Source organism: Phoenix dactylifera, chromosome 4 (assembly GCF_009389715.1).
Source record: "Phoenix dactylifera cultivar Barhee BC4 chromosome 4, palm_55x_up_171113_PBpolish2nd_filt_p, whole genome shotgun sequence".
Classification (NCBI taxonomy): Eukaryota; Viridiplantae; Streptophyta; class Magnoliopsida; order Arecales; family Arecaceae; genus Phoenix; species Phoenix dactylifera.
The window spans coordinates 5,790,692-5,818,686 of record NC_052395.1 but is presented as its reverse complement, the minus strand read 5'-3'; the positions used below and the strand labels follow the sequence as shown (position 1 = coordinate 5,818,686).

The 27,995-nt window shown below is 38.7% G+C and overlaps 3 protein-coding genes across 3 annotated transcripts; 2 read left to right on the top strand and 1 right to left on the bottom strand.

Annotated features, from left to right (window-relative positions):
* The first annotated feature begins 26 nt into the window (after positions 1-26).
* Positions 27-8,724, top strand: LOC103717848 (monoacylglycerol lipase-like). The gene is made up of 7 exons (XM_008806386.4): positions 27-510; positions 2,901-2,939; positions 3,337-3,407; positions 6,894-6,958; positions 7,043-7,132; positions 7,226-7,318; positions 7,866-8,724. The coding sequence occupies exons 1-7, from the start codon at positions 89-91 to the stop codon at positions 8,268-8,270; spliced, it is 1,185 nt and encodes a 394-aa protein (XP_008804608.1). The 5' UTR covers positions 27-88; the 3' UTR covers positions 8,271-8,724.
* A 284-nt stretch (positions 8,725-9,008) lies between these two features.
* On the bottom strand, positions 9,009-9,869 carry LOC103717847 (lachrymatory-factor synthase). The gene has a single exon (XM_008806384.4). The coding sequence runs from the start codon at positions 9,759-9,761 to the stop codon at positions 9,258-9,260; it is 504 nt and encodes a 167-aa protein (XP_008804606.1). The 5' UTR covers positions 9,762-9,869; the 3' UTR covers positions 9,009-9,257.
* A 5,459-nt stretch (positions 9,870-15,328) lies between these two features.
* On the top strand, positions 15,329-16,532 carry LOC103717862. Its single transcript, XM_008806402.4, has one exon. The coding sequence runs from the start codon at positions 15,649-15,651 to the stop codon at positions 16,315-16,317; it is 669 nt and encodes a 222-aa protein (XP_008804624.2). The 5' UTR covers positions 15,329-15,648; the 3' UTR covers positions 16,318-16,532.
* Positions 16,533-27,995: the final 11,463 nt, after the last annotated feature.

Below are 27,995 nucleotides of genomic sequence, written 5' to 3'. Positions count from 1 at the left end.
GTGTATAAATTCTAGCGCTGGGGCGGAGCAGAACTAGCAGAGAGAGTGGGGGAGAGGAGAGAAAAAAAAGAAAGGAGAAGAGGGCGGGATGGAGAGAAGGAGCATACATGCGGAGGAGCTGACTTCGGATGATGCGGGCGGCCGCATAATGCCCGTACCAACGGACGCCCGGAGGTCCGTGTGGTCGCAGGGGTCCGTCCTCCGCGTCCTCGTCTTCCTCCATTCCTTCTTCCTCTCGCTCCTCCTCCTGCTCCGCCGCGGGGGATGCCGGAACCCTAACCCCTCCAAGGCCGCACCGCCGCCATCGCTCTCTTCTCGGAGGCGGAGGGCGGCGGAGGAGGAGGACGACGTGCGGAGGCGGAGGGCCCTGGCCGAGGGCTTGACCATGGTGGAACGATCGGACGGCGGGGATGGCGTCTCCTCGTGCAAATCGGGGACGTTCTTGCTCGCCGGAGCGAGGAGGGACGCGCTCTTCTGCCGATCTTGGGTTCCGGCGTCCGGGGATATGAAGTAAGGTCTCCATTTGCTGTTTTCTGTTATCTTAAGCTAATCTAGTTTTGCCTTATTTATCCGAATTCTTGTTGGAATTTCGATTAGTGTTTTTCTTCCTATCGATTGGGAAAAATATAACAATGGAAAAAAAAAACTATTTTGCTCTCTGTTTTATAAATTCCATGGCTGTTCTTGCTTTACTGGAGTCAGTTAGGGTTTTGACATGTTCCTTAATTTAGAATTTTCGTTTGTTATATATAATTCATATAGTTCCGATTTTGTATAACATGGGAAATAGTTCGATGACATTGGATGAACACGGGGCGTTAAAAGCACTAATAATCTAGATATTGTATGTAATTGTAGAACAGTTGATGAAATCAATAATTATGTTGGATTATTTGGTTCTTTATTTGCTTGTGATGCATTAATTATTTGTTGTTAATTGAATTATCTAGATAATAATAGTGGAAGCCTACAAAGCACTGTTGCTTGTGTATATCCAGTATAACTGATTTATTGAACTGCTAGAGAAGACTTTTATGATTGCCTTCAGTTTCTATGATTTATAATTTCTTGCCAGTATCTCTCCTCTGTTAACTTCAGATGCCTATGTTTCGCTTGGTGGTTCCGGGCTACCTATGTTTTAGATCCATCTTATGTTATGGAATTCTCTTAGCAGCCTCTAAGTTGTCTTATATTATTTTTGGTTTGTTACGAAACCACAAAGTGATGATCATGTTCAAAGATCGTAATCAGATTATGAGAAAAGAGTGCATAGTTCAACTGTGGTACAAGGACATCCAGCAACAGAAGCGAAGGACTTTATTCACATATAATATATTCTATAGATGAGATATTTTGGCCTACAAGAATTACTCTGAATCAAATGCTTTAAGGGTTCATTTGTTGGGGTACTGCAGATTATGAGGTAATCTGAAGATTCTTAGGACTCATTTATTTGAAAAAATGATTGCGAAGGAAAATAAACTTTTATCATATTTGGTTGGTGAAAAAAATTACTCTAGAAAATGGTTCCAAAAAAGGTTACTATGTTTGATTGGAGGTAATCTTATTTAAAAATATTACCAAATTTTCAACAATGCCCTTGAATAAATAATTTAAGTAATAACATTTTTTATCAGTTCATTTGTTGGTCATTTATGGCCCATTTATATAAGCGCTATCAATATTAGCTATTTTGAATATTGATATATATTTATACGAGTTAACAAAAATTTTTAGATTAATTATACATATATTAGAAAATATATTTCTTATTATATAAATTTTAGTATGTTTTGGTATATAAATAAATGTATTAATTATTAATAAATTTTATCTTAGATTTATTGATAATTAATAAATATTTGTTATTTATTTATGAATAATTAATCTATTTTATTAATAATATACTAATTAATATATTATAATATACTAATATAATTAATATTAATTATATAATATAATTAATACAAATATTAATAAAATATAAGTGAGGGTATTTTTTTTGAAAAAATGTTAATTTTAGATTATCTTCACTCTGTAATTCAGTGTGAGAAAACAAATATCACCCCCTTGGTGGTAATAATTTTACCTTCTCTCTCAGAAAAATAGATATGAGTTTCACCATTTATTTTACTATCTCCCTCATCCACTTTTGATACCAAACATGGTATTCTTACACGGAATTTATTTTCCAATGCCAGATAACCCCCAACCAAATAGGCCCTAAGAGGCAAGGACAAAAAAAGAGGAAAATTTCTAGCGTAGTGTTTGTAATTGAGATGGTGTAGTGTCATATGGAAGATGAAGTCTACATCTTGTGCATGACTCTTAGTAATCTTTTAAGGCTTTGGGACGTTTAGTTTAATATGGATTTTGGATGTTGTGATCCTGTTACTTGTTAGCGTTTTTGTTGTGCATGCTAAACCATTGTAACATGGTACTAAGACTATGCTTGTATTACAATATGTCACTGTACTTGCTAAAGTTAAGCATCCATAGCCAAAGTTCTTGTAGCTATGCAGGACAGAATGTGTAAAAGCGTGAGTGCCTTATTTTTCTTGCCACTTGATTGCAATCCTGGCAAAAAAACAAAAACTTCTTGAGCCATTTTTATTGCTGAGAGCTAGGAATCATTACCTATTCACATATTCCTTAATTCTACTCTCTCTCTCTCTCTCTCACACACACACCCAGTTGCATGTCCTGGTCTCATGTTTAGAATGTGTTATGAAAAGGAAAGCCTAGGTGCTTGGGTTGTTTTGACATAGATGAATCTTTATTTGTTTGATTTCTCCCTGTTGAAAAAAAAGGTTTAGGTTCCATAAAGTTATTTCCCATCCTTGAATTTGTTTTCTGATATGCAAGATTAAGTAACATGGCAATTCTTTTGTATCCTGCAGAGGCATTTTGGTGATTATTCATGGTCTTAATGAGCATAGGTAAGAAAGGTGGTTGTTGGGTTTATAATTCTCTACCTTTTTCTTAGTTTTGCAATCATTGCTTTGCTCTTGTGAGTCCATATAATCTTTATTGCAGTCAAAACCAGACTGGATGGCTGTCAATTGCAGGTTCTATAGTTTAACAATTTATCAGGTAGTGGAACCATCTCAACAAGCTTGGGGCCTGATCTGGACCACCGTCCAATCTATATCAGAAGGCTAGGACGTTGGTGGGCCTAGATCTTTCTCTTTCTTTGGCTGGATTTATTAGCTACTAGTCCATGACCTCATGGCTGTTCTTTGTTCCCACCAGCCAGTATGCAAACATGTTTACTTCTCAATAATTCGGCTGATATCTACAATGCTTTGCTGATTGCATTGTTCTGTCTGTTTGCAGTGGAAGATATGCACATTTTGCTAATCAACTCACATCACATAATTTTGGTGCATATGCCATGGATTGGATAGGTAGGTAGTTAGAAGTCATCTCTTTTGTTTTTCATTTTCTGTCATTTCCCCTTTGAAATTTGTAATTCTGCTAGTAGAAGTACAGCGTTACTTGGGATAAGTTAATTTTTCACTAAGAATTTATTAAATGGGTTGCGTGAGGGAAAAATATAAATTGTCCCACAAGGTCTGCAGTTTCAGTATGGTTTGGTACGATATGGTATCATACTCTACTTTCACTCGGTACACAAATGTATACTGGTTCGGTATTGGTACAATATTGTTTGTTTGCTTTTGCTTATGAGGATTATTTTAAGATTCATGGATGTTTAAAAGTATTGCAGTATACTTTTAAAGTACCCAATTAAGATTTTATGGATGTTCAAAGTACTTTATAAATTTCCTATTAGCAGATGTAGATATTTTAAAGTTTAAAATGTGAACAACACTAGTAGTAATTAGAAATTCTAAGGAACACTTTATGGTATTGTATATCTATACTATTCAAACCACAACGATAGATAGCTGGCACCAAAAGTTTCTAAGAATAACCCAAAAGTAATACTATATTAACTCTTACACAACTTTATCAACCATGTAAATATCAAGAAAATCATTGAACTTTAAATATTCTAATATTCTAAGCTTTTCTTTGGGCATTGTCTCAAAAGACTCATACATCACTGACCCATGTTGTCTCTTTCAAAAATAAATGAAAATAGAAATTAGACTTGGTAAGACTTGATTTGTATGTGATGCGGACACCAGTACCGGACCGCCTATTACGCGAGTCTACGGTCGTTGCAGGAGGAGGGTCCAGCCACTTTCGTTATGGCTGGATTGATTTAATGTTAGTTTATTTTATGTTGCTTGGGTTTATTTGCATATTGTTATGTTAGGATTTTTATCGGATTAGTTTATTTGTAGGGACCTTTTTGTATTTTGTAATATGGGTCTATGCACTTGATGAATGATAACGAATGATGAATGAAAATTAGCCTTCCTTCTCTTCTTCTTCTTCCTCCTTCTCTTCTTCCTCTTCTCTTCTTCCTCTCCTCTCCTTCTTTCTCTTTCTCGCACGTTTCTTCTCTGTCCTGCACCAATATGCCATCGAGCACTTTGATTATTCTCAATAACATTTTCAAGCTACAACCATTAACCCTCAAAAAACTACAATGGAATTAGCAAAAATAATACTATTAGAGCTAAAACCACATGAAATCACAAAATCCATATAAACTAGAGCTTTTAATATACTAACCTATTAGAAAAAACAATGGTGAGACATTTGCATTAATTTGGAACATTCAAATCCAGCAGTTTTGTATTTACTAATACATTATTAGATGCTTAAAGTTGTAATACCATTCTTTAGATTGCTTAGGGTGCATGATGCATTTAAATATTATGATTTATGACTATTTGAGGTCTTCGAAAAATGGCTATTCAAATAGCATATACGGGGAAAGAGGAAGAAAAAGAAAAGAGAGGAAGGAAAGAAGAACAAAAAGAAAGGAAAGAAGAAGAAAAGGAAAAAAACAAAGGAAGGAAAGAAGAAGAAAAAGGAAAGAAAGAAAGGAGAAGAAAAAGGAAGGAATGAAAGAAGCAAAAAAAGAAAAAAATAGAAAGAAAGAAGGAAGGGAGAATAAAAAGAAAGGAAGGAAGAAAGGAAAAGGGAAAAGAAAAAGGGTAGCATGCCCAAACCATCCTGAACCGCTTTGAATCGAACAGACCGTGGTTCGGACCCTTTACTGAGTTGTACCCCTGAATTGATATGATACTGTGCTGGTTTGGGTCAGTACGCCTTGAACCGTTCGGCTTGGCGTAAGTTGCCTAGAATTTGACAAAAAAGATCATAGAAACATTAATTTTGGGTTAAACGATATTTTGACCTTTGTTGTATGTGTTGTGACAAATGTGTACTCGTGTTCTCTCAGTAGAATTTACTAGCCTTTTGGGTTCATTCATGTATTGGGTCTTACAAATGTGAAGAGCGAGTTTTTGCTTTATCTCTTACTTTTAAAAGAATAGATAAAAAATGTTTCTCATGTTAGTGTGCATGCACACATAAAATAACCAGGCTGCCCTGAAGATCATAGATGGAGTCATGAGAATAAAAGGCAAGCAGTTGTCTTATGATAGGAGAGATGGACCGATCTCTGTCCCAATCAAAGCATGAAACTAATTTAGGTTGCATCAAAGTCATATTGGACATAGAATCTGTTCTATCCATTATCTCAAAGGATGGTTAATGAGTGTGGGAGTGTGAAGTAAGAAACAAAAGGAGGGATTATGCTTCCTTCTACCGCAATGAAAGAAAATCAGGGGCCTCATTTGCTTTTCTGTTTTAATGTTTTGATACATTGTAAAAAAAAACAAAAGTTATATAGGCTGGATGTCTTACTAAGCTGTTAAGGTCTCCTAGCGATCATATCAAAGGCCTTAGTTCAAATCCCGCCTTCACTGGGAATTGTGGTATTTGGGAGAGATTACCCCTTATTGTATGCCTACAAGTTTCTTCCACTGAAAAATAAAAAAAAGAAACAAAAAGACAGGGATTATAAGCGCATGATGTGTATAAATTGTATTTCATGAACATGCTAAATATGTAGTTGCAAAGAATAGGAGTATTCTACATATCTAGCCACTTATCATGTATGTGCTCGCTAATAAGTGCAGGTATTAATGCAAAGATATCTATTATGTATGTAGCAATGAACATTGGAATACCTAATTCTGTACTTGGAGCCTGAAAATATATGTTAATAGATATTGGATATTTTTCACTGCTAAGCATGGAACCATATTTTCTCAAATAAGGCTTCTACAACTGGGAAAGATTTGCTTAACAGAAACCTCCTGTAAGAGAAAAGACTGCATACGAAAATTCTTGACTTATTTGGTTGCTTCTCGTTCTTTAGATATGCTTTAAAAGTGTTTCTAGACCTCTTTGTAATAGAAGAAAAACTATGGTTGTATGTGAATACAAATGTGATGATAAGCATGAACTGTTCTTTGTGGCAGATTGCAATTAATAAATAGTCACTTGTTGCGGCCATGATAAACTGTTGCAGACATCTTCATAATAGAAGGAAAACTAGGAAGTGTTATATGTGAATGCAGATGTAATGATAAGCATGAACTGTTCTTTGTGGCGGATTGCAACTAATATGTGATCACTTGTTGCTTCCATGATAAGTTGTTGCACTTTGTGTCTCATCTATGGCACTTTAGTACCATCTACTTATTTTCATTATTAGTCCCCTTTGATGTCTTCAATTCACATGGATATGCTTTCCCTTTTATTTAATTACAGCTGTCCAAACTTGAAGGCACATTAACATATGATACTAAGTTTGGTACTCCGAGCATAAGTTAGTCACTTGTGCCTGTAGTGTATTTGGTATCCGTGATCCACATGGACTTGTCACTAAACTGTGAAAAGTAGCTCTCTACAAACTTGAGGTGGTAATTGGAAATAACTAGTTGTTTTTGCATTTTTCATAGGCCATGGTGGCAGTGACGGATTGCATGGATATGTGCCTTCTCTAGATTATGTTGTTGCAGACACTGTAAGGAGTACCAGTACTCTGTCAATCCACTCATTAGCTAATCTGCAACCATAGTTGATAATGTTCTCTGTATCTTATATGCAGATAACATTCCTAGAGAAAATCAAAATAGAAAATCCTGGAGTGCCATGCTTCCTCTATGGTCACTCAACTGGTGGTGCTGTGGTTTTGAAGGTGCTATTTCAAATCAGTTCAGCATGGTTAAAAGCTTTTACCTTATTCTTTTGTGTTACTTCTGTGCTTATGAGTGCATGTAGAATTTCACAGGCGGCTTTGAGTCTTCAAATTGAGGACATATTTCGTGGCATTGTTCTGACTTCTCCAGCACTGCGTGTAAAACCAGCTCATCCAATTGTTGGGGTAATTATTTTCATACTTATATGGATGTACATCTCTAGCATATGGAATCACGGGACGTTACAGACTTGTATGTCCTTGTGCTTGAAAAAAATGCTTTCCTGGTTGGCTCTTTGTGAATACAACTGTGAAACATATAGTAAATATGTAAGGATGACCATGTTTGCATGCACATCCATGGACCACGGGTATCGAAAATGCACTTTGATGCATGTCAGTGTGTGATTGATGGAGCATCCTAGACTGGACATCTAATGTGTTATCTGAATGTTATAAACTTCAGCATCATTTTTGCACACGGCGGTTTGGGCTTCTAGCAAAAATTGAAGCTGAAGTTTCATATTTAGACAGAGTTCACATTTTTGAGTTGATCAGCATGTCCAATTGGTTATGTTCTATGCCATGAATCTGAAACTAAACATGCATATTACCACCAGGAGGTTTACAGTGGTACTTCATGTTCTGTCACAGTTGGTTTGGTTAAGACAAGATATGAGATATCTATGTATTGACAAGAAATGGGGATGAAAATTTGGATCTCTTTTTACAGGTTGTAGCTCCTCTTGTTTCACTTGCGCTCCCCAAGTTCCAATTCAAAGGAGCTAATAAAAGGGGGATCCCCGTGTCGAGGGACCCAGCCGCGATGATGGCCAAGTATTCTGATCCATTGGTGTACACTGGACCAATAAGGGCTCGAACTGGTTATGAGATCCTGCGCATATCGTCTTACCTGATGCAGAACATACAAGCAGTCACTGTCCCTTTCTTGGCATTGCATGGGACTGCTGATAGGGTCACCGATCCTCTAGCCACTGAGGACCTGTACAACTATGCTACTGCAAAATGCAAGGATATAAAACTATACCAGGGTTTCTTACATGACCTCCTCTTTGAACCTGAGCGTGATGAAGTAGGAGCAGATATCATAGACTGGATGGAGAAGAGATTGCTCTAACTCTTCCAAAGGAACTGTGGTGGCATGCATGACCAAAGCTTTAATGATTTCTGGCGAATTGGGGCTGGAGTGATACGGTTTGCATCAATTCACTTGGATGCAAGGATTGTACAACCTCAGTTTATATATGCCAATCGTAAATTATTGTTTAATTGCAATGCAAGTGCTTTATTTTTAGATCAGGTGGTTGATTGAGCCTGTGTCTTGGCCCTACTCGATGTGGTTGCCTAATTTGGGGTTGCATGACAAGTGAACCTACCAACAGGTGCTGTAAAACAGGGAATCCTGAAGCATTCTATTGGTCCTCGTCATGCTCCGGAATTACCTTTAAATGAGTCGCTCATCATAGGTAGCATGAGTGTCCTAGAACATACCTGCACGTCATGTAAAAGGTTACTTGATATGTATGTGTGCAACCTTACATTCGAGAAATTGTATCCTATATGCTTGTTTCTGTAGTGGTTCAGTGCATTGCAGTATACTGAGATGAGCGCTCGATGAATAGAGCCTATAGAAATGAGTGGCTGTGATTGGCAGTGTGTGCAGCCATGTTGTGCCAGTGTATTTACAAAACCACATACGTTGTGATTGCCTGTGATAGTTGGCACTATTTAGTATTTACAAAACCACATATAATTCATTTTCTTTGTACAATACGCAAAAGCTAATTGAAAAAAAAGGGCTTCCTACGTGCACACAAAATATATGTATCGGCTAGTATTCCACAGCACATTCCTCTTTCACCCTAGAATTTTTCACTTTCGAGCTCATCATCGACGTACTCTTACATCAACCAAATATATTCTTCATTACAGAAACTACGGACCAAAATTAGGCTCAGCGACAGCCTAAGCCGGCCCAAGGCCCGGAACAAAGGAGAGTAACAAAGCAACGAAAAAGAAAATAGAAAAATCTATAATTAATTGATTATTAATTAACATAAAACCCTAATCATCATGTAAACAATAGTTTTTAAGAAAAAATGCATCATTCGCCCAACCGAATAGTTTCTTCTTCCACCCTCGCTGCAACGCCTTGCGCCAGCTTCGCCAGAAACGCCACGAATCCTGCGCGAGTCCACCCTCTCACCGGGTCCGCCGCGAAGCACCACTCGATGCAGCAGCCCTCTGCAACGCCCTCCGGATCCGGGACCACCCGGATCGTGGCGGTGTACCGGCCGAACCCCTTGTTGCTCTCCACGATCTCGTAGGTGTAGGAGCGGCCGGCCGGGTCGAAGGCGACCAGTCGCTCCTTGGACCAACCCACCTCTTGGGCCGGCGCCGACCGGTTCACGGATCCGGCGCAGTACCTCATACAGCCGGGTTCCCCCTCGTTGCCTTCCAGCTTGTAACAAGTGTCGATCGATGGGACCCATTTGTGGAGAGAGCAGAATTCCTTGAGGAGCGACCAGGCCTGATCTGCTGTTGGGCCAGAGAGCTTGGCATACACCTTGCCTTCCCACCGGAGCTCTGGATTTGAGTTTTGCTCCATCAGAGAGAGACAGAGGCAGAGACGAGAGAGAGAGAGAGAGAGAGAGAGAGAGAGGGAGAGATTTGGGGCAGTGATTAGGTGTGGAGAGTTTTCAGGCTGAGTTAGCTGTTGGAGAAAAAAAGAGAGAAATTTCAGCAAAAAGACAAAAGAGAGAAATGACATGAGATTCCTTGAGGGGTGATTAGCTGGGTGGAACATCCTATAAAACATCTTTAAAGGTTACCTACCATATTACTTAAAAGGCTTGGATGGAATCATAGCATCATACACCATGAAGATGGAAAATACAGCGGATGACTAGATTTTAGACCATATCTAGAAATTTTCCATATTTGGTATAATACTTTCTGTAGTGTATTTGTGAAATTTGCCAGTTATTCAGTCACTTAATGCTCAGTGAGAAACCTAGATACAATACCGAGGTCTAAATGCAAGGGCAGGATCCAGATATGAGGGCTCTAGGTGAATGGTTTGATACTTGAAACCCTAGATTAGTCTATACTAAGGCTAGATTATTACATCAAGATTAATTTAGTAAATGGTTTGATACTGATTAAAAAACATGTTCTGAAAGCTGTGTATTGATTTACCTGAAGATGTTTATTGGATCACTGCTGGAAGTATATCAAAGAGACTTACAGTATATATCAAAAAGTCGATAAGTGTATATCACCTGGCCATGTAGTATGTATTAGTGAATATGATGTATTAGAAACTATGTATCAATTTGTTAGGAGATTTTATTAGGTTGCTAGATGATTAATTTGCTAAGAGTGTACCATCTAATCACGTACTATATACTGGTGGACATCATATTCATGACACCATGTATCGATTTACCTAAAGGTGTGCATTAATTTGGTAAATAATTAATTTGCTTGGTGTCTATCATCTGATAATGTAGTATATACCGGTAAAAAGCATGTTTTGACAATGAAGAAAAAAAAGATGCCATGCTTTGTTGGCAATCATGAGACTTACAAATTTGTTAGTAAGAGAAGTCTTTAACTTTTAAGTTTTTTTTTCTAAGATAAGCATTAAAGATGACGTGGCAAAATAGAAAGCTCATCTCTTTTTTTTTTTTCTCTCGTGCCCATCTCGTATGAATTTTGCTGTCAATAAACAACTTCTTTGCCTTTTGAACAAGTTCCTTTATTTTTTAATCAAGAAATAATTTCTCTCACTCGTCTTCCTTTGTTATAAGAATGATATTTGGAAAAAATTGAGATCCGGCATGCATGTCCAATGACTCATGAAAGAAGTGAGGACTATCAAATCAGAAGTCCATGACTCAAAGTGGATTTCCATATAGAACTGGCAAAGTGCAAAAAACACAGGATTACATTTCACCATAGAGTATGCAAGATTTTTTTTTTTTTTTGGATAGCTGATAAGCATAAGGTTTAGAGGAACCAGAATGTGGTGGTGGTGCTCGGAAAAGATGATGTAACGTTCATTGTAAAATCAAGGTGCATATTGATGGGAAAAATATAGGAAAAGAACTGTCTAAAACGATGGCACTACAAATCTAATAGAAGGAGCTGGGAGGGGTTTCGGGCTCCGCATGTCATGTTGCATAGAGATTTAGTTAAGAATCCATGTCATTTTGCCAACAAAAAGGGAAGAAAAAAAAAGTTTAGACAGAAAGATCAACGGGGAAGATACGGAAAGTGAAAAGGAGAAACCCGATGGTTTTCTTTATAGGTTATTTTGGGTGCAAAGTGATCAATGCATAATTTGTGTAACTTTCAGGATCTCGCCAAAAATGACCGGCTGAAAAGTGTTATTCGAATTCTTTGATTCTGTATAAGTATCCAAATCTATCCGGCAAATAATTCATGTGGGACTAAATATACGCCCGCACGAGTCCTCACATACTCCTTCTGTTTAAGTCCTGATGTCGTGACTAAGGATTTAAATATATATAAATCTAATCACAAACACCATGATCGACCCGTGGTCAGTCCTAATCGATTCGTGCTGCAGTATCCTTTAGTCCACATAGGTTATGGGTCGAATCTGCTCTAATACAATTTGTAACAACCCAAAATCTCATCTAAAATGGCTAGCCGGAAAGTATGATGCGGAACGATTATGCACAGAAGCCTAAGCTAATGCGGGGTGGTCATGCAATTTGATTAAGATCAGCAATCAGATTTTTAAAACTAGCAGTCACAACATAAAGGGTTTAGCGAGGCGATTAGATTATAATCGGAAGACTAACGTTCATGCAGTTAATCGTTCCTTTTAAAACTCTAAAGAAGTGCAGGATCGGCATTGGTTAAGAAACCAATGCTATTAGGGCACCCCAATTCTGTTTAATTTCTACTGAGTGATTAAGCATAAGAAGACAGGGTATCTTGCATGAATCAATAACGATCTACTCATTAAATTTGTGAAAAGGTCTCACCAACATGTCGCACAGGACTTCTAGAAGAGGGAGGGAAGTTCCAGCGGTCCGGGTTGTCGTCAGGTCGCCCTTCGTCCACGCACTGGATGACCCGATCAGATCTGAAACATGACCTTCCAATGATTAGTTCTAGTAGATAGAAACCAGGAAAAGGATAAAATTCCGGAAGAACTGAGGAGCCGGATTGGAAGGAGGAAACCGGAAGAAGAAAGGGGCCGGTAGATGCGCCGTTTGCGCAGAAGAATGTGCGGAAGAACAGGGAAGCCGCTGCTCACAGAGAAGAGGAATTCAGGGGAAAGGGGGAAAGAGAAGAGTGAACTTGCCCAAAGCCACGTTTCAATTTCTTTTCTATTATCAAATATTTTTTTCAGCTTCCTTACATGTAGTACAAGGCCTCTTTAAATAGGCTTTTACATAGCAATTTTGTAATTTCAAAACAAAGGAGGGGGGGGGGGGGGGGGGGGGGGCCGTTGGGAGCACTGCACTTGCCTCTTCGTTTTTTTTTTTTTCCCTTTTGCTGTTTCTTAAGAGGGTTGCTTTGAAAAAGGAGGGAGTGACGTTTAGCAAAATCAGTGGGGCGTTGCTGCATTGTGGGAAATGTTTGTGGTGTCTTGGGAGCCGGTCCTTTTGAGAATACTTGGGAATAACAGCAAGAAGTGTCACTAAATGTTCTGATGTGATGATACTTGGGAACAACAAGAGGTGTCTCTCTGGCTTACGAAATTGGAAAGGTCACCGACGGCTAAGCTTCCACTCTGCTTTCTGTTTATTGCTTCAAGCTGACCACGAATATTGTTATACTCTGCTGCCCGAACTTTCATGTTATCTTCAATTTTTGCTTCTTGGACATGAATGCAGCCAACAATCCCCTTTCCTGAAGTGGAACCAAAGTAGGGACGATGAATAGGAGCCTCTTTTTTTTTTTTTTTTTTTTTTTTTTTTGCTGGAGCAACTTACATTGGACTCAAAATTCCAAATACAAGGACTTGACTGTCTTGACCAAATAGGACTCAAAATAGAATTAACTGGAATAAAATAAGTAGACTAGTAAAAGTAACTGGACTCAAAATGAAATACGACTCGGACTCGGCTCTAACAATCGAGCCAAAGGGATACTGACTGACTGGTGTCCGCACCAAAGTATTATTGAAATTTTTGATCTTGTATAAATATTCAATATCTATTTAACGAATAAGTGATGCATGCTAGGATTTGGGTGCTTAGATGGCTTCAGACATTTTTCTGGCGGGTCCTCACACATTAATAGGGATGCATGCTTGGATTTGAGTGCTTAGATGGCTTTGGACATTTCCTGGCTAGCGTGCTTAGTTGCGTATCTTTTGCAATTTTTTTTTTTCTTTCTCATTTTCTTTTGTTTGTGCGTGTTTGCGAATGCCCACGCGTTTGGCCACCTGTTTCTATGGAGCGGACTGGGTGTGGTATTGCCTTGCAAGCGGCTTATACTTGCGTGGAAACCTTTCCAAGTCCATGCGAAGAACTGCAACTACCAAGCTATGGCCCAATTTCGTTCTCATAAATAAAACTGAAAGAAAGATGAAAACCTATGCTATAAGATAGCACAAATTCCTTAAAACTTAGCCAAAGCCCTAGTCACTTGGCAGTGACCCATCACCAACTTGGATTTCGTATTTATCTCGGGGTTATCAGGCCGTAGCCTATTTGCATGGGAGCAGCTCAGCTATCTGGTCTCAAACAAGATAATTACATTTTGAGTAAATGCCTGGAACTTGTGCTAGTCTCTTAATTTTGGAAGACTAAGACTTGGTCCACGGACCCAACTTGGTTTATTGCTACCCTCATGGTAAGAACAGCAGGGTTTAGTTTAAGTTATCGTTCTAAAGTCATCTGAATCAGAGGAGATTGGACAGCTCTAAATCTTTGGAAAACATTGGGTAGAACACTTGGGAGGCTTGATAGAGTGAAGCTATTCTAATCCTATTCTGTTTCAATTAGGAAATTCCCCTCTCCTTTTTCCTCGTTTTGTTTTTCCTTCTCTGTTCATCTGCTTACTTCTTCACTTCTCTGTAAGGGCTCGTTTGGTTCGCGGGAAGCATTTTCCTTCCTAGGAATATGATTCCTGGGAAACAAATTCCTAGGAAGAGGATGCCTAGGAAAGTATTTTTGGCATGTTTGGTTGACCATGGGAAAGTGACAAATTTCCAAGGTGCTTATGTTTGGTTGGCCATCCACTTTCCTAGGAAAGTTATATATAATTCCTATTATGCCCTTAATAAAAATTAGATTTTTAATGCCTCTTTAATGCTTCTTTAATGCTGAAGGGACTTTTTAGGAAAAAGTAAAAATAGAGTGATTCCCGCCTCATGGGAAAGTAACTTTCCCATGTTTTTCATGGGAAAGACTTTCCCATGAAATGTGGGAATCACATTCCCATGGGAATATAACTTTTCCTTCTCTCTCCTTTGAAAACTCCAACCAAACAAGAGGCATCTCATTACTTTCCCGTTGACCACACTTTCCCCCCTTCTTTTCCCGCGAACCAAACGAGCCCTAAATGTAGTGCCAACCTGCCTTGACTACAGTTACGTTAAACATATTAAACACCTTAGGGGTGTTTAATGGCTGCATAAATCTCCTGACGCTTATTTATATCTATATTTAAAAGTAATAATGATAATTACTTGCCACCATCCAGGACTGAATCTGAGATCTTTTCTATGAAGAATTGGATGCCAACCAGCTGAATTAAACGGAGATAAACATGCGACATGCATTTAATTCTTAGACCAACCGCTCGCTTGCTACAACTCAAAAATTTGGTTCCCATGAGAGATGAATAGCCCAGCTTTTCTCTCACTCAAGGATCACTATTTGATTAGGCTATTGCCATCAAATATTAGGTCCATCTAATAAACGGTACACATTCTTTTCCTGTGTTAAAGACTCAGCCAAACCTTCAATCTCAGACTCCTCCAAATTTAATTAAAAAAAGCTCTATCAAAAAATAATTAAAAATAAAAAGTAACCAATAAGTAATCTAAGACCATGGATCGAATCCAATGGCCATTACGCTAATTAAACCGCGTTGTGATGGGACGACGACGTTTCTCCTTCCCACGCCTTGAAGGCGTGAGGTAGGCATTAACCATTCATTCATGCCCATCCTTTCTCTGGCCAATCTCCTCGGATAGCTCTATTTAACGTAATTTTCCCAAGCGTTTCCCTCAATAGCCACCACTCGTGTACTCCAATCTCGTGCCCCCACCACGACTGAGGACTTCGTAGTAAATTTCACACCAATTACCTTAACAATGAAGTCCAAACAACATCCTCGAAAGTCCTCACCTGTCCCGCCACCATTTCTATAATATTCTTCTTCTCCCAATCACTCAAACCAACCCACCATTAATGGCTTCTCCTTTTCAATATATACCCTCCTCGTCCTTCTCTCTTCCTCGCACCAGTTCATCATAAGACCCCTCCGAAGAAACAAAATTAATGATACCAATGGCATGGAGCGGTCCAAAAGGCACGTCCAAGAAGCTATGGCGCATCGCAAGATCCATCTACCGCATGCTCCGAAGGGGCGTCATAAGAGCGGTGGACCTCCACCTCCTCCTCCTCCAACGAGGCAAGATCGCCGGCAAGGCCCTCGGCGACGTCCTCGCCTCCCACCACCAGTACTGCACCACCTCAGGCGGCACCAGCTACCCCTCCGCCTTCTCGTGCCGGTCGATGGATCTCAACACTGCCTTCTACTCCCCCAGAGAGGTTCAATTCAGCTGCAGTAATACTCCTTCCTATCCGTCCTTCTATTCTACTAAGCGAAGGAGCCGCCGCCACCGTGACTGCTACTATAACTACAGCGTTGCTTCCATGGCCAAGGCTTTTGAGATTCTAAACTCAGAGATATTGGAAGCGGATGTTGCGGTGGCGTCGCCGTCGCCGGTGTCGGAATGGAGCTATGGGAAGAGCCCGGTGGCGGTGCGGCAGCTGAGGGTGACTGATTCGCCGTTCCCGACGAGGGAGGAGGAGGAGGAGGAGGAGGTGGTGGATGGCCGAATTGATAGCGAGGCGGAGGAGTTCATCCGCTGGTTCTACGAGCAGCTGCGGCTGCAGCCGTGCGTCAGTCCCCGTGTGGTCACCGGAGCGAGCCAGTACCGGTAGGCCGAGCTTGAGCTAGCCATGACGTGGGTCGAATAGCAATGGTTACAGGGTTGGGTTGGTGTCAGTAATTAAATCGGTGTGAGTATTGCATCGCTGTTTCTGTCTTCAAATTCTCTTGCTTTTTTTTTTTTTTGATTACATAATATTGGAGCTGTGTATCGTTTTACATAATATTGGGTATATGTTCAAGTAACAATAAAATGAAAATTCTTATACATTATATTTATTAACCCCAATTATATCTTGAAAATATGTAATACCAAAATATATTTATTATTAAATAATAAAATATCATATTATGTTATATAGTCCAATATACAATTCTGCAAAATTAAAGATATATAATTACATATTAGATAATTTATATATAGCGTTAGAAATATTGTATTCTATTATCTTGTATTGTATTGTATTGCACAATTAGGTAGATTAGGATTTGACTAGATTTCAAATCAGATTTGGTTGGGCAAAATTGGAAGGCGAGAATCGAGATGGATAATCCAAGCTATATATTGAATATGATTTACTATATGTAAATTACTTACAGGCTAAAAACTATAAAATTTGGAGATTTCTAGCTTATGCAAATAATTTAAATAACATATTCTCTTGGTTTTTACTATATTTTTTTGTATGAAGAGTAGCTGCACTCTTTGAGGTGCAAGGTTATGATTTATGAGTTACATGGTTTTCTTTGATTTGAAATGGTGAACTGGGTTATCTAGCCAAGAGGATATTATAAAGTACGAGTATTTAAAATTTACAAAGAATATCATAGGACATATGGAAGCTCGCACAATACATCCCAGTGTAAAAATATGCAGAGATTAAGTGCCTATACTTTTTGGTTTGGAGTTTTGTGTAATGAAAGCACAGGTATATTGTTTCGCCACTGTCTTTGGTCCTTCAAGAGAAAGAGTACTGGTATATCTTACATGCCAATTCCAATCAAGAAGCAAACTCCAAAGGAAGATGCAAACTCTAAAGCCAACAAAAATTTATTAGCTTCAAAGGTAGCTATGATACGGAAATTGGAATAAGCTTAGCTGACTAATAAGCCAAAAAAAAAAACTAGTCCAAATTTGGTGCATACTTTGTATCATCGTGTCATGACAACAGACAGCATTTCATATGAGGACCTGGCTTTCCGCATTGTGTAGATTCTCATTTCTTGCAAATTAGTAGATGTCTTGATAGATTGAATGATATTGCTTCCAGTGGTTGGTACTTATGAGTGGTATAAGCTTCGTGTGTTTTCCTTTTCCAAAACTCTAGAGCTCTTATTGCATAATAATGATCTGAAAGCAATTGGAATTCGAAAAGTAATCACAAGGATCCCAGCACAATGATGAGGGGGCAAATGGGATCGTTTTAGAAATGCAGCCCTTTCATTCCATTAATGCATGTCCCCCTACTTCAATAGTGACCATCTTTAAACATGAAGTATTACAGGGTGACCAAGCTAGTGTGACTTTTGCACCGCAAAATACTGTACCATTATTAGATAGCCATGACATCATTTATCTCGAAGATGGGTGGCTCATTTTTTTCACCGCTACGCGCTATGTATCACACTGTGGTGCCTTATCGTATTTGAGGAATGAAGGAGAGTTGTCCATCTTCAAAATGGATGACGTGGTGGTTATCCATAATAGTATAGGACTCTACAGTGTAAAACCATAGAAGATCTAAACTTTTATAGAATTTATTTTTACAACCGCAGAATATCTAAACTCTTATAGAATTTATTGTCGCAATACTCAAGCTCTCTTCTTTTTCTTCTTCTTTTTAAAGAGAATGGAGAGGAAGGGCCTCACTTAAATTTTGTTTAAGATGAAAGGAAGCCACAACGCTCAAGCTCACTATCTTTAAACATGAAGTATTACAGGATGACCTAAGATTCTTTGAGGTGTCACTTTTGCAACGCAAAGTCCTGTACCACCATTAGATAGTCATCACATCATCCATCTCGAAGATGGGTGACTCTTTTTCATCACTGCTATGTGCCATGTATCACACTAATGGTGTCTCATCATATTCTAGAAATGAACGAGAGTTATCTATCTTCGAGATGGATGATGTGGTAGTTATCTGCGATGGTATAGGACTTTACTGTCCAAAAGTTGTCTTGCAGAGGATCTAAACTCTTACGGAATTCATTGCCACAACACTCAAGCTCTCTTCTTCTTTAAGAGAATGGAGAGGAGAGCCTCACCTAAATTTGTTTGAGATAAAAGGGAGTCATAATGCTTAAGCTCACCATCTTTAAACATGAAGTATTATAAGATGACACAAGATCCTCCGATGTGCGACTTTTGCATCGTAAAGTTCTGTACCACCATTAGATAGCCATCACATCCTCCATCTCGAAGATGGGCGACTCTTCTTCATTACTGCTACGTGCTATGTATCACACTAATAATGCCTCATCATATTCTAGGAATGAACGAGAATTATCCGTCTTCAAGATGGATGACGTGGTGGTTATCCGCGATAGTATAAGACATGGTACAAAAGTTGCACCGTAGAGGATCTAAACTCTTACAGAATTCATTGCCCCAACACTTAAGCTCTCCTTTTCTTCTTCTTCTTCTTTAAGAGAATGGAGGGGGAGAGCCTCACCTAAATGTTATTTAAGATGAAAAGGAGTCACAACGCTCAAGCTCACCATCTTTAAACATGAAGTATTATAGGATGACCCAGGATCCTTTGGGGTTTTATTTTTGCATCGTAGAGTCCTGTACCACCATGGATAGCCATTACATCATCCATGGGTAACTCTTCTTCATCACTACTATGCGCCATTTGTCACACTAATGACGCCTCATCATATTCGAGGAATGAATGAAAGTTATTTGTTTTCGAGATGGATGACGTGGTGGTTATCTGCAATAGTATAGGACACTGCGGTCCAAAAAGTTGCACCGCAGAGGATTTAAACTCTTACAGAATTCATTGTCGCAACACTCAAGCTCTCTTCTTCTTCTTCTTCTTCTTCTTTAAGAGAAAGGAGGAGGAGAGCCTCACCTAAATTTTGTTAAAGACAAAACGGAGTCATAACGCTCAAGTTCACCATCTTTAAACATGAAGTATTATAGGTTGACCTAGGATCCTCTAAGGTGTGACTTTTGCACCGCAAAGTCCGGTCCCACCATTAGATAGCCATCACATCATCCATCTCAAAGATGGGCGACTCTTCTTCATCATTGCTACATGCCATGTATCACACTAATGGTGCCTCATCATATTCTAGGAGTAAACGAGAGTTGTCCATCTTCGAGATGGATGACGTGGTGGTTATCCATGATAGTATAGGACTCTACGGTACAAAAGTTGCACCATAGAGCATCTAAACTTTTACAGAATTTATTGTCCCAACACTCAAGATCTATTCTTCTTCTTCTTCTTCTTTAAGAGAATGGAGGGGGAGAACCTCACCTAAATTTTGTTTAAGATGAAAGGGAGTCACAACGTTAAGCTCACCATCTTTAAACATGAAGTATTACGAGATGACCTAGGATCCTCCGAGGTATACCTTTTGCACTGCAAAGTTCTGTACCACCATGGATGGCTATTACATCATCCGTCTTAAAGATATGCGACTTTTTTTCATCACTGCCACGTGTCATATATCACACTAATAACGCCTCATCATATTTGAGGAATGAACGAGAGTTGTCCATCTTCGAGATGGATGATGTGGTGGTTATTCACGATAGTATAAGACTCTGCGATACAAAAGTTGCACCGCAGAAGATCTAAACTCTTACAGAATTTATTGTCATAACACTCAAGATCTATTCTTCTTCTTCTTCTTCTTCTTCTTCTTCTTTAAGAGAATGGAGGGGGAGAACCTCACCTAAATTTTGTTTAAGATGAAAGGGAGTTACAACATTCAAGCTCACCATCTTTAAACATGAAGTATTACGAGATGACCTGGGATCCTCCGAGGTATAACTTTTGCACCACAGAGTTCTGTACCACCATAGATGGCTATTACATCATCCGTCTCAAAGATATGCGACTTTTTTTCATCACTGCCACATGTCATATATCACACTAATGATGCCTCATCATATTTGAGAAATGAACGAGAGTTGTCCATCTTCGAGATGGATGATGTGGTGGTAATTCGCGATTGTATAAGACTATGCGATACAAAAGTTGCACCGCAGATCTAAACTCTTACAGAATTTATTGTCATAACACTCAAGCTCTTTTGTTGTTATTCTTCTTTTTTAAGAGAAAGGATGGAGAAAGACTCACCTGAATTTTGTTTAAGATAAAAGGGTGTCACTACACTCAAACTCACCCTATCTCCTACTCCAAGAAGGCCCCTTTGCCTTAGGGTTTGTGCATAAAGGCACACTTAGCATGAAAGTTTAACATGAAGGCACACTTAGCATTATTCTTAGATTCATGCATAAAAGTCAAAGCCTATTATATAGATATGGCACTCTACGTCATAATGAAAATTTAGTTTCTTCTACTCAGCAGCTCTAAATATGCTTTTTTTCAAAAATATTACCCAAAAAATTGTTTAAAATAAAAAAACCAAAAACTTATAAAAAGAAATATATAAAACAAATAGAATTTGCTATTAATATATATTTATTTTATGGTCAAAATTGCTATCACACATCACTGCACCGCTATCAATCACTATAGAATTTGCGATTAATATAGATAGAAATTTAACTTCATATTTGAATTTCATGGATATTTTGTATGAAATATAATTTTATGAAAATGATTGAAACTGTTGTGCACCTGTGCCGTCTGTTTAACATTGAGGATTTCATTTAAGATTGCATCATAAACATGGAAAATCGTTTAAAAGAAATTGATACGCTATCCATGTGATTCATGCAGTGGAAAATACGTCACGAATAAATAATAATATACTGGGCATTCTCATTGGTCATGTTTCATCTCAATTCCTTATGTTTTATTAATTATTTTAGTTACTTAAAACATTATAGAGGGCCATGTTGTCATGAAATCTAATACACCAAATCATTTAAAGTGTTTCCTTTAGAGCTCAAATTATGCAAGATTAGTGGATCTTCTGTGCAACCTTTTCTTTTCCTGAAAGAAAAAAGTTTGAATATTATAAATCATACTCCAAATAAAATTATTTTCCTATGATCTTTTCTTTTTTTGATACATGATCCACAAATTGATAAAATACCTGCGTACGCTCTAATTAATGGACCAAGTACAGATCATGGATCACTAAAGATTCAAAGATTTTAGCAAGACATTCAGAACCTATAAAGTTAGTTTAGATATCATCTCTAATCTGCAGCTTTTGCTTTAAACCGCATGCTTGCTGACTCGTATGGCTCATGCTTTCTCTCTTCACTCTTTTACTCTCTTTCCTCTGCTTCGGACTACATGCTGTAATGTGGCTCAAATTCTAAAAAGGGGTGTTTGCAATGCTCCATCCGAACTCCCAACTAAATAACTAATTGCTTTTCTGACCTTCCATGATATTAAGTAATTAATCAGCGAGACTACAGGTGGTCTGGGTCCAATCCACTCCAAGCAAACATTTTTAGGGATCAACTTGCAAGGGGTGTTTAAAATGAACCAAGCAGGTTGAGCTCGGCTCGAACTCTGCTTTAAAAAGCTTAAATCGGGCCCAAATCAAAGTTGAACAAACTAAGCTCGAACCGGCAAAGGAAGCTTAAATTTAATTTTTAGCCAAGCTAAAATTTGACCTGCTCGATCAAGCTCGGCTTTCATAGGTCTTGAATGTATTTATATTATATGTTATAATATTATTTAGACAATGGACCATCCATTTAATACTTTAATTAGCTTATCATTTTATTCCTTGAATCGATTAATGGTTAATTTAGGTTTTAAGAAAACTTGAAATAAAAAATGATCCAAGTTTCAATTCGAGCTTGAAGCGAGCTCGATTCAAGCCTGAACTAATTTGACATCGGTTTAGGATTATCAAGACGATCAATTAGATACATGTTTGGCTTAAATAGAAATTAAGTATGAATCGACATTAAATAATGGTAAACAAATCAAATTTGATCTCGAGATTCAAGTTCGAAACCCAAGCTTGGCTCACTTACACCCGCACACGTATACTAATGTGATACACATAGAAAACTATTGCTAGCATTAACTATGTGGTAATTACTGCTACCTAAATATGCACTTTTATCTACTACGGTTTTGTTAGATTACATTTACTTCTCTTTACTTGACAAAAGAAAGTAATTAGTGCAAAAAAATTACTCAACCAGGAAGCGGCCCTATATCCATTTAAAAACAGAAAAGGTGAAAGCACTAACAAAATGAATCACAGAAGGCCTGGACCTCAATCTGGATAGATGGAATGAAGCTACCGCTGCTCATTCATAACTTAGGGTTATGTGCTAGTATTGATTTTTTAAAACAGATCTAGCTCATCAAATAACATTTGTATTAAATGTATAAAGTTCACAAATAGCAATATTTGTATATCCTAAGCCTACTTAGTGCACAATCTGAGTGCCTTGAATTGATAAAATCTAATTACTCTCTAATCTTTTGATAATTCGGATAACGTTAAACATGCAGCCTCTCACGCTATGCTGCTCTTGGTTGTCGTACTCGTGGCATTGTTTTACATTTGTAAGTTGCAAGCTGCTGCAATCGGAAGAACACGGTTAACTTAGAGACCCCCTTGGGCAGAGATCACTGTTTTGAAGAAGTAGCCCCTCTAATAATGGGTGATTAAACAAACTTATCTTCACATTTACTTGCAACTATTCGCTCGAGCGGGCAAAATTCAAGAAGAATAACTTAAGACTTGTTTGGTTCGCGGAAAAGATGGGAGAAAAGAGTGGTCAATTGAAAAATAAAAAATACTTCATGTTTGGTTGGAGATTTCAAATAAAAGAGATGGGAAAGTAGCTTTTTCATAGGAATAATTTTCCACAATTCGGGTCTGTTTGAATGAATGGGCTGAAAATCCTATTGGATTCGTGGATTGGATCAGTATAACCAATAAAATCATAAGATTACAGGCTTGGCTATGCCAATATTCATATATACATAGGAATAGCTTTGGAGTGGACCGACCCGAATCTCATAGAAAGAAAAAAAAGAAGATCTCATATCCTTTATGGAAAAATAGCTTTGAAAATTAAACGACATGGATGGGGAAAGTTCTGGGGAGAGTTTGCTTTAGTATTCGTGTGCGATCGGGATTCTTTGAGTTCCAAGTGCTTATGATAATGACTGGCCAAGGAGGCAAAATAGGGAGTGGCTGATCCACCAGAGGGATTCATGGACCACCAGCACCGGGCAAGGAGAAGGAGAACTGGGCGATGCTGGGAGGGTGGTCAACTCATTGGATCTTAGAGGAGGAGGTGGAGAACCTCCAGCAGCACTTCAGGACGGTCTTGGAGCTGCCGGAGGACCAGATCAAAGCCTCGAAGAAGCATGGGAGAACTTGGCGGTTGTCGTCTGGAGTCTTGGTCGTCGGATCCCGGCGGAGTGGGTGGTCTGAGATGTGTTGATGCGAAGAAAGCTTCAGTATGAGATGGAAGCCTTCCCACTCAACAATGACCACATAACTGTTAGATTCAAAACGGAGGTTGACCGGGACAATGCCCTCGTCGGCGGCCCCTGGGTGGTGGCGGGGCAACTCCTTGCCATGGAGCTGTGACTCCCAACTTCGTCCTGGGCCAGATATGGTGAAAACATTGGTGGTGTGGATCCGTATGCCGAAGCTCCCGGTGGAGTACTAGGAGAGGGAGACCATCTTGCAAATCGAAGTTGTGGCTAGTCAATCGGTGGCCGTTGATGGCATCACCAACTAGCAGAAGAGGATGGTTTTTGCAAGGGTCAAGGTGGCCATCGATGCGACTGCACCACTGCTGCCAGAAATCTAGATCAAGGAGAGGAACAAGGTGCTCTAGCAGCTGTTTGTGTTTGATAATGTGCAAGATTTTTGCTTTTGGTGTGGGCGGATCGGGCACGCCGAGGCTGGCTGCAGGTTCCCGATGCCGGAGGTGGTAGCAGAGGAGGAGGCCCTGTTGGATCGGATGCAATCCCCGGCTCCCAGGGTGGTGGCAGGGCTGGCCCAACCTTTAGGCGACTTAGGCAGTCGCCTAAGGCCCTAACCAAAAGAAGGCCCATCGCAGAAAAGGCCTCAAAGAAAAAATGGAAAGAAAAAAGGCTCCCTATGTGTTTGTCTTAGGCCGGCCCACTACAGGGACGAACTTAAAAAGAAAACGGCCTTAGGCCCCCAAATGTATTAGGTTGCCCTGGGTGGTGGAGAAAGGTGGAGCCTTGGAGAACGGCACGAGCCTGCCTCTGGCTTGGACGAGTTGGCCCGAAGGCCACTTTTTGGCCCTTAGCTGGCAGCAACGAAGATCTGGCCGTCGAGAACGGTGAAGGGACCGTCGCGGCCGAGGAAGATAGCTAAGTCTAGCTCAGAATAATTTGAGTCGAGCTCATCGTATTGACGACCGTGCTCCCTTCCAAACCGTTCAAGCTCCCCTAGCTCACCATCGGACTCAAACGGGTGGCAGAAGCCGGCAAATGTGACGCATCGGCATTCTCCCCCTAATGAAGGCAGGTCGGCGGTGGATCTGATTCAGGCTCTGGGTTCGATGATTGATCACTCAGTTCTAGCCACTCCTAGCTCTTCTCCGACACCGCCGAGGGCCTCCCCTTCTCCGACCTTTGGGACCCCTTGGGAGCATATCCTCCCTGGTGGCAACGGCATGGTAGACTAAAAGCTAGTGGAGTCGACTCTTCAACCAATGACGGAGACAACGTTGGTGGATGTGGAGACCTCTAATGAAGGTGGACCAGTTAGGCGTGTAGTTGGACATGTTCCCCTCCAATGCGATGGGAGATCATCGAGCTGCGGCGAGGAAAACTAGAGAAGCGATGCAGTTGGGGATTGTGGAAAGGGGCTCGGGCAGTGGGCCGGCCCACCAAAAGGAGCAAGGGGAGGGGACTACGAGCAGTGAGGAGTAGAGTCCCTCCTTGGTGCATGTTGAAGAATGAAGATTTTAGTATGGAATTATAGGAAAGCGGGCAAACCCTCCTTGCTACCTCTTTCAAAAGATTGGTCTAGGGTACATGCCCAAACAATTATTTTTTGTATGAGACGCGGCTTTCTAGAGATAGCCTTCTCTGAGTACAGCATTTTCCTGTATCTTGGGAATCTTATGCAATTGAATCTCAAGGCATGTCGGGGAGAATTATTGTTTTATGAAAGCAGGGCTTTGCTACTGTGCATATGTTCCATAACTGCCCCTAGCAAGTTGTAATAGTAATTTGAGAACCCAATGAAAGTTCTTGAATTATGTCGGATGTGTATGCTAGTACTAACTACGAAGAGAGGAAGACTCTTTGGGGAGAGGTGACTAACCTTGTGACACAGAAGATCCCGACCTTAGTTGTTGGTGACTTTAACCAAGTATGTCTACAGGGAGGCTAATAGAGTTGCAGATTGGTAGCTTCTTTTATGACTAATCACTCCCAAGGGTGGGTCTTCTAGACTGGTGAGGGAAAGTTGCCTAGAGTGTTTCGTGACTTATTATATTTTGACTTCTTTGAATGTATTCATACCGGGTTGGTATGAGTTATTCAGTGTAGCAAAAGAAAAAAAAAACCTCAAGTCTTTGTTTCTCCTTATAGAATTTAGGTTGGCCCACTGGGTACTTATGAATATAGGCTTCACCCAACCTATAATCTTATGATTTTGCTGGTTGTTTTGGCCCAATCCACGAATATAAGAGGATCTTAAGCCCAATTATTCAAACAAGCCCTTGAAAAAAAAATCCCTATGGGATATGGGAAAGCCACTTTTCCATGGGCTAGAAATTATGATAATTTTTTCAAAAATACCCTTAAGCCATCATGATCTTCCTAATAGCTATTTTTAATTATTTATCTTAAACTATTAAAAATTCCCATAATATAAAAAAGTTGTGATGATTTTAGCATAAAAATATTAATAACTAATAAAATTATGACAATATAAATTTTTTAACTACTAAAAGTTGTTAGAACTATTAGCTATTTTTAAACATTTAGAAATATTTTTAATTGTTTTTATATTTAAAAATATTTAAAAATAGCTACTATAATTATAATATTTTTTACAATCTAAAAATATTTAAAAATATTTTTAATTTTAAAAGTAGCTATTAAAAATATATTTTGGTCATTTGGGCGTTGATCCATCAAAACCTACAGACCTTTCATGCATCTGATTCTAAAAATTATGCATGTGATGTTTTATTCGTCGTAATTTCTTTATTAAAAGCATAATAGGTATTTTACAAAACCTTTCTATAAAAAATGGATGCTCAACCAAACATAAGTTACAAAACCTTTCTATAAAAAATGGATGCTCAACCTTTCATGCATCTGAGGTTTCTCCCGCTCTTTACGACTAAGGGTTAACCTGCTAATTGGAGGGGGGGGGGGGGGAGGGGGAGGGAGAGGAGGATGTATTATTAATATACAAAATAGGAAAAAACATCATTCTACTTTTAGATGTACCTTTTTTATCACTCTTAAAATATCCAAAAGATAAAGAAAACATCATTTTAGTTTTAGATATAAACTTTTTTTCCAAGATATACAAAAGAGAAAAAAGTCATTTCACAGCATGTTTGGAATCACTTTTATTTTTTATTTTCTATTTTTAAAACCTATAAAAAAAACCAAGATAAAAATATTTTTGTAATATTATTCTTATTTTTATTTTTTTGGAAAAATATTTTTATTATTTCTAAAATATTGAAAGTAAGAATTTCTTACTTTTAATATTTTCAAAAATAATGAAACTCATGCTCTTCACACCGAGATTGACACCACCTCTACCATTACTGCTACCACCCCTACCACTACCATTATTATCGTTGTTACACTCGCCGTTGCCATATCATGGCTGCTCTTATTGCTGCGTTTACTGCATTAACGATTCTTACACCACTCTCAATACACTATCACTATCACTAATATTATCATCATCACTTTTACCAAACTATCATCGTCATCACTGTTGTCTTTGCTATATATCAATGCCCCTATTACTGCCACACTATCACTTCTGTGACATTGTCACCACCATTATTACTACTTTTATTAAATCGCTACCATCCTATCACCACTACTACTATCATCTTCACTACCTCTTCTGTTTTTACCATTATCTCTATTTCTATCATCACATTTTATTTTTGAAAATAATTAAATATACCAAACATATTTATATGTTAAAATTTTAAAAATATTCTTTTATTTTTTAAAAATAAAAAAATGTAAATGATGTTAGAGAACATCTTATTTTCAGATGTTGCCTTCCTCCTAAGATTTATAAAAGAGAAAGAGGTCAAACAAAGGGGGAAAAAAAGAATTAAGCCCACCGTGGGCTCCCTAGTAAGATATACAAAAGAGAAAGAAAACATTATTTTCCTTTCGGATGTAGACTTCCCCCTCAAGATATATAAAAGGAAAAAAAAATTATCTTAGTTTTAAATGTAGCCTTTTCCTCCAAAATAAGTAAAAGAGGAAAAGGCCAGAAAAGGAGAAATAACCAAGATATACAAAAGAGAAAAAAAAAACATCATTTTAGTTTTAGAAGTAGCCTTTCCTTTTTTCCCCAAATATATATGAAAGAGAAAAAACAAAAAAAAATAAAA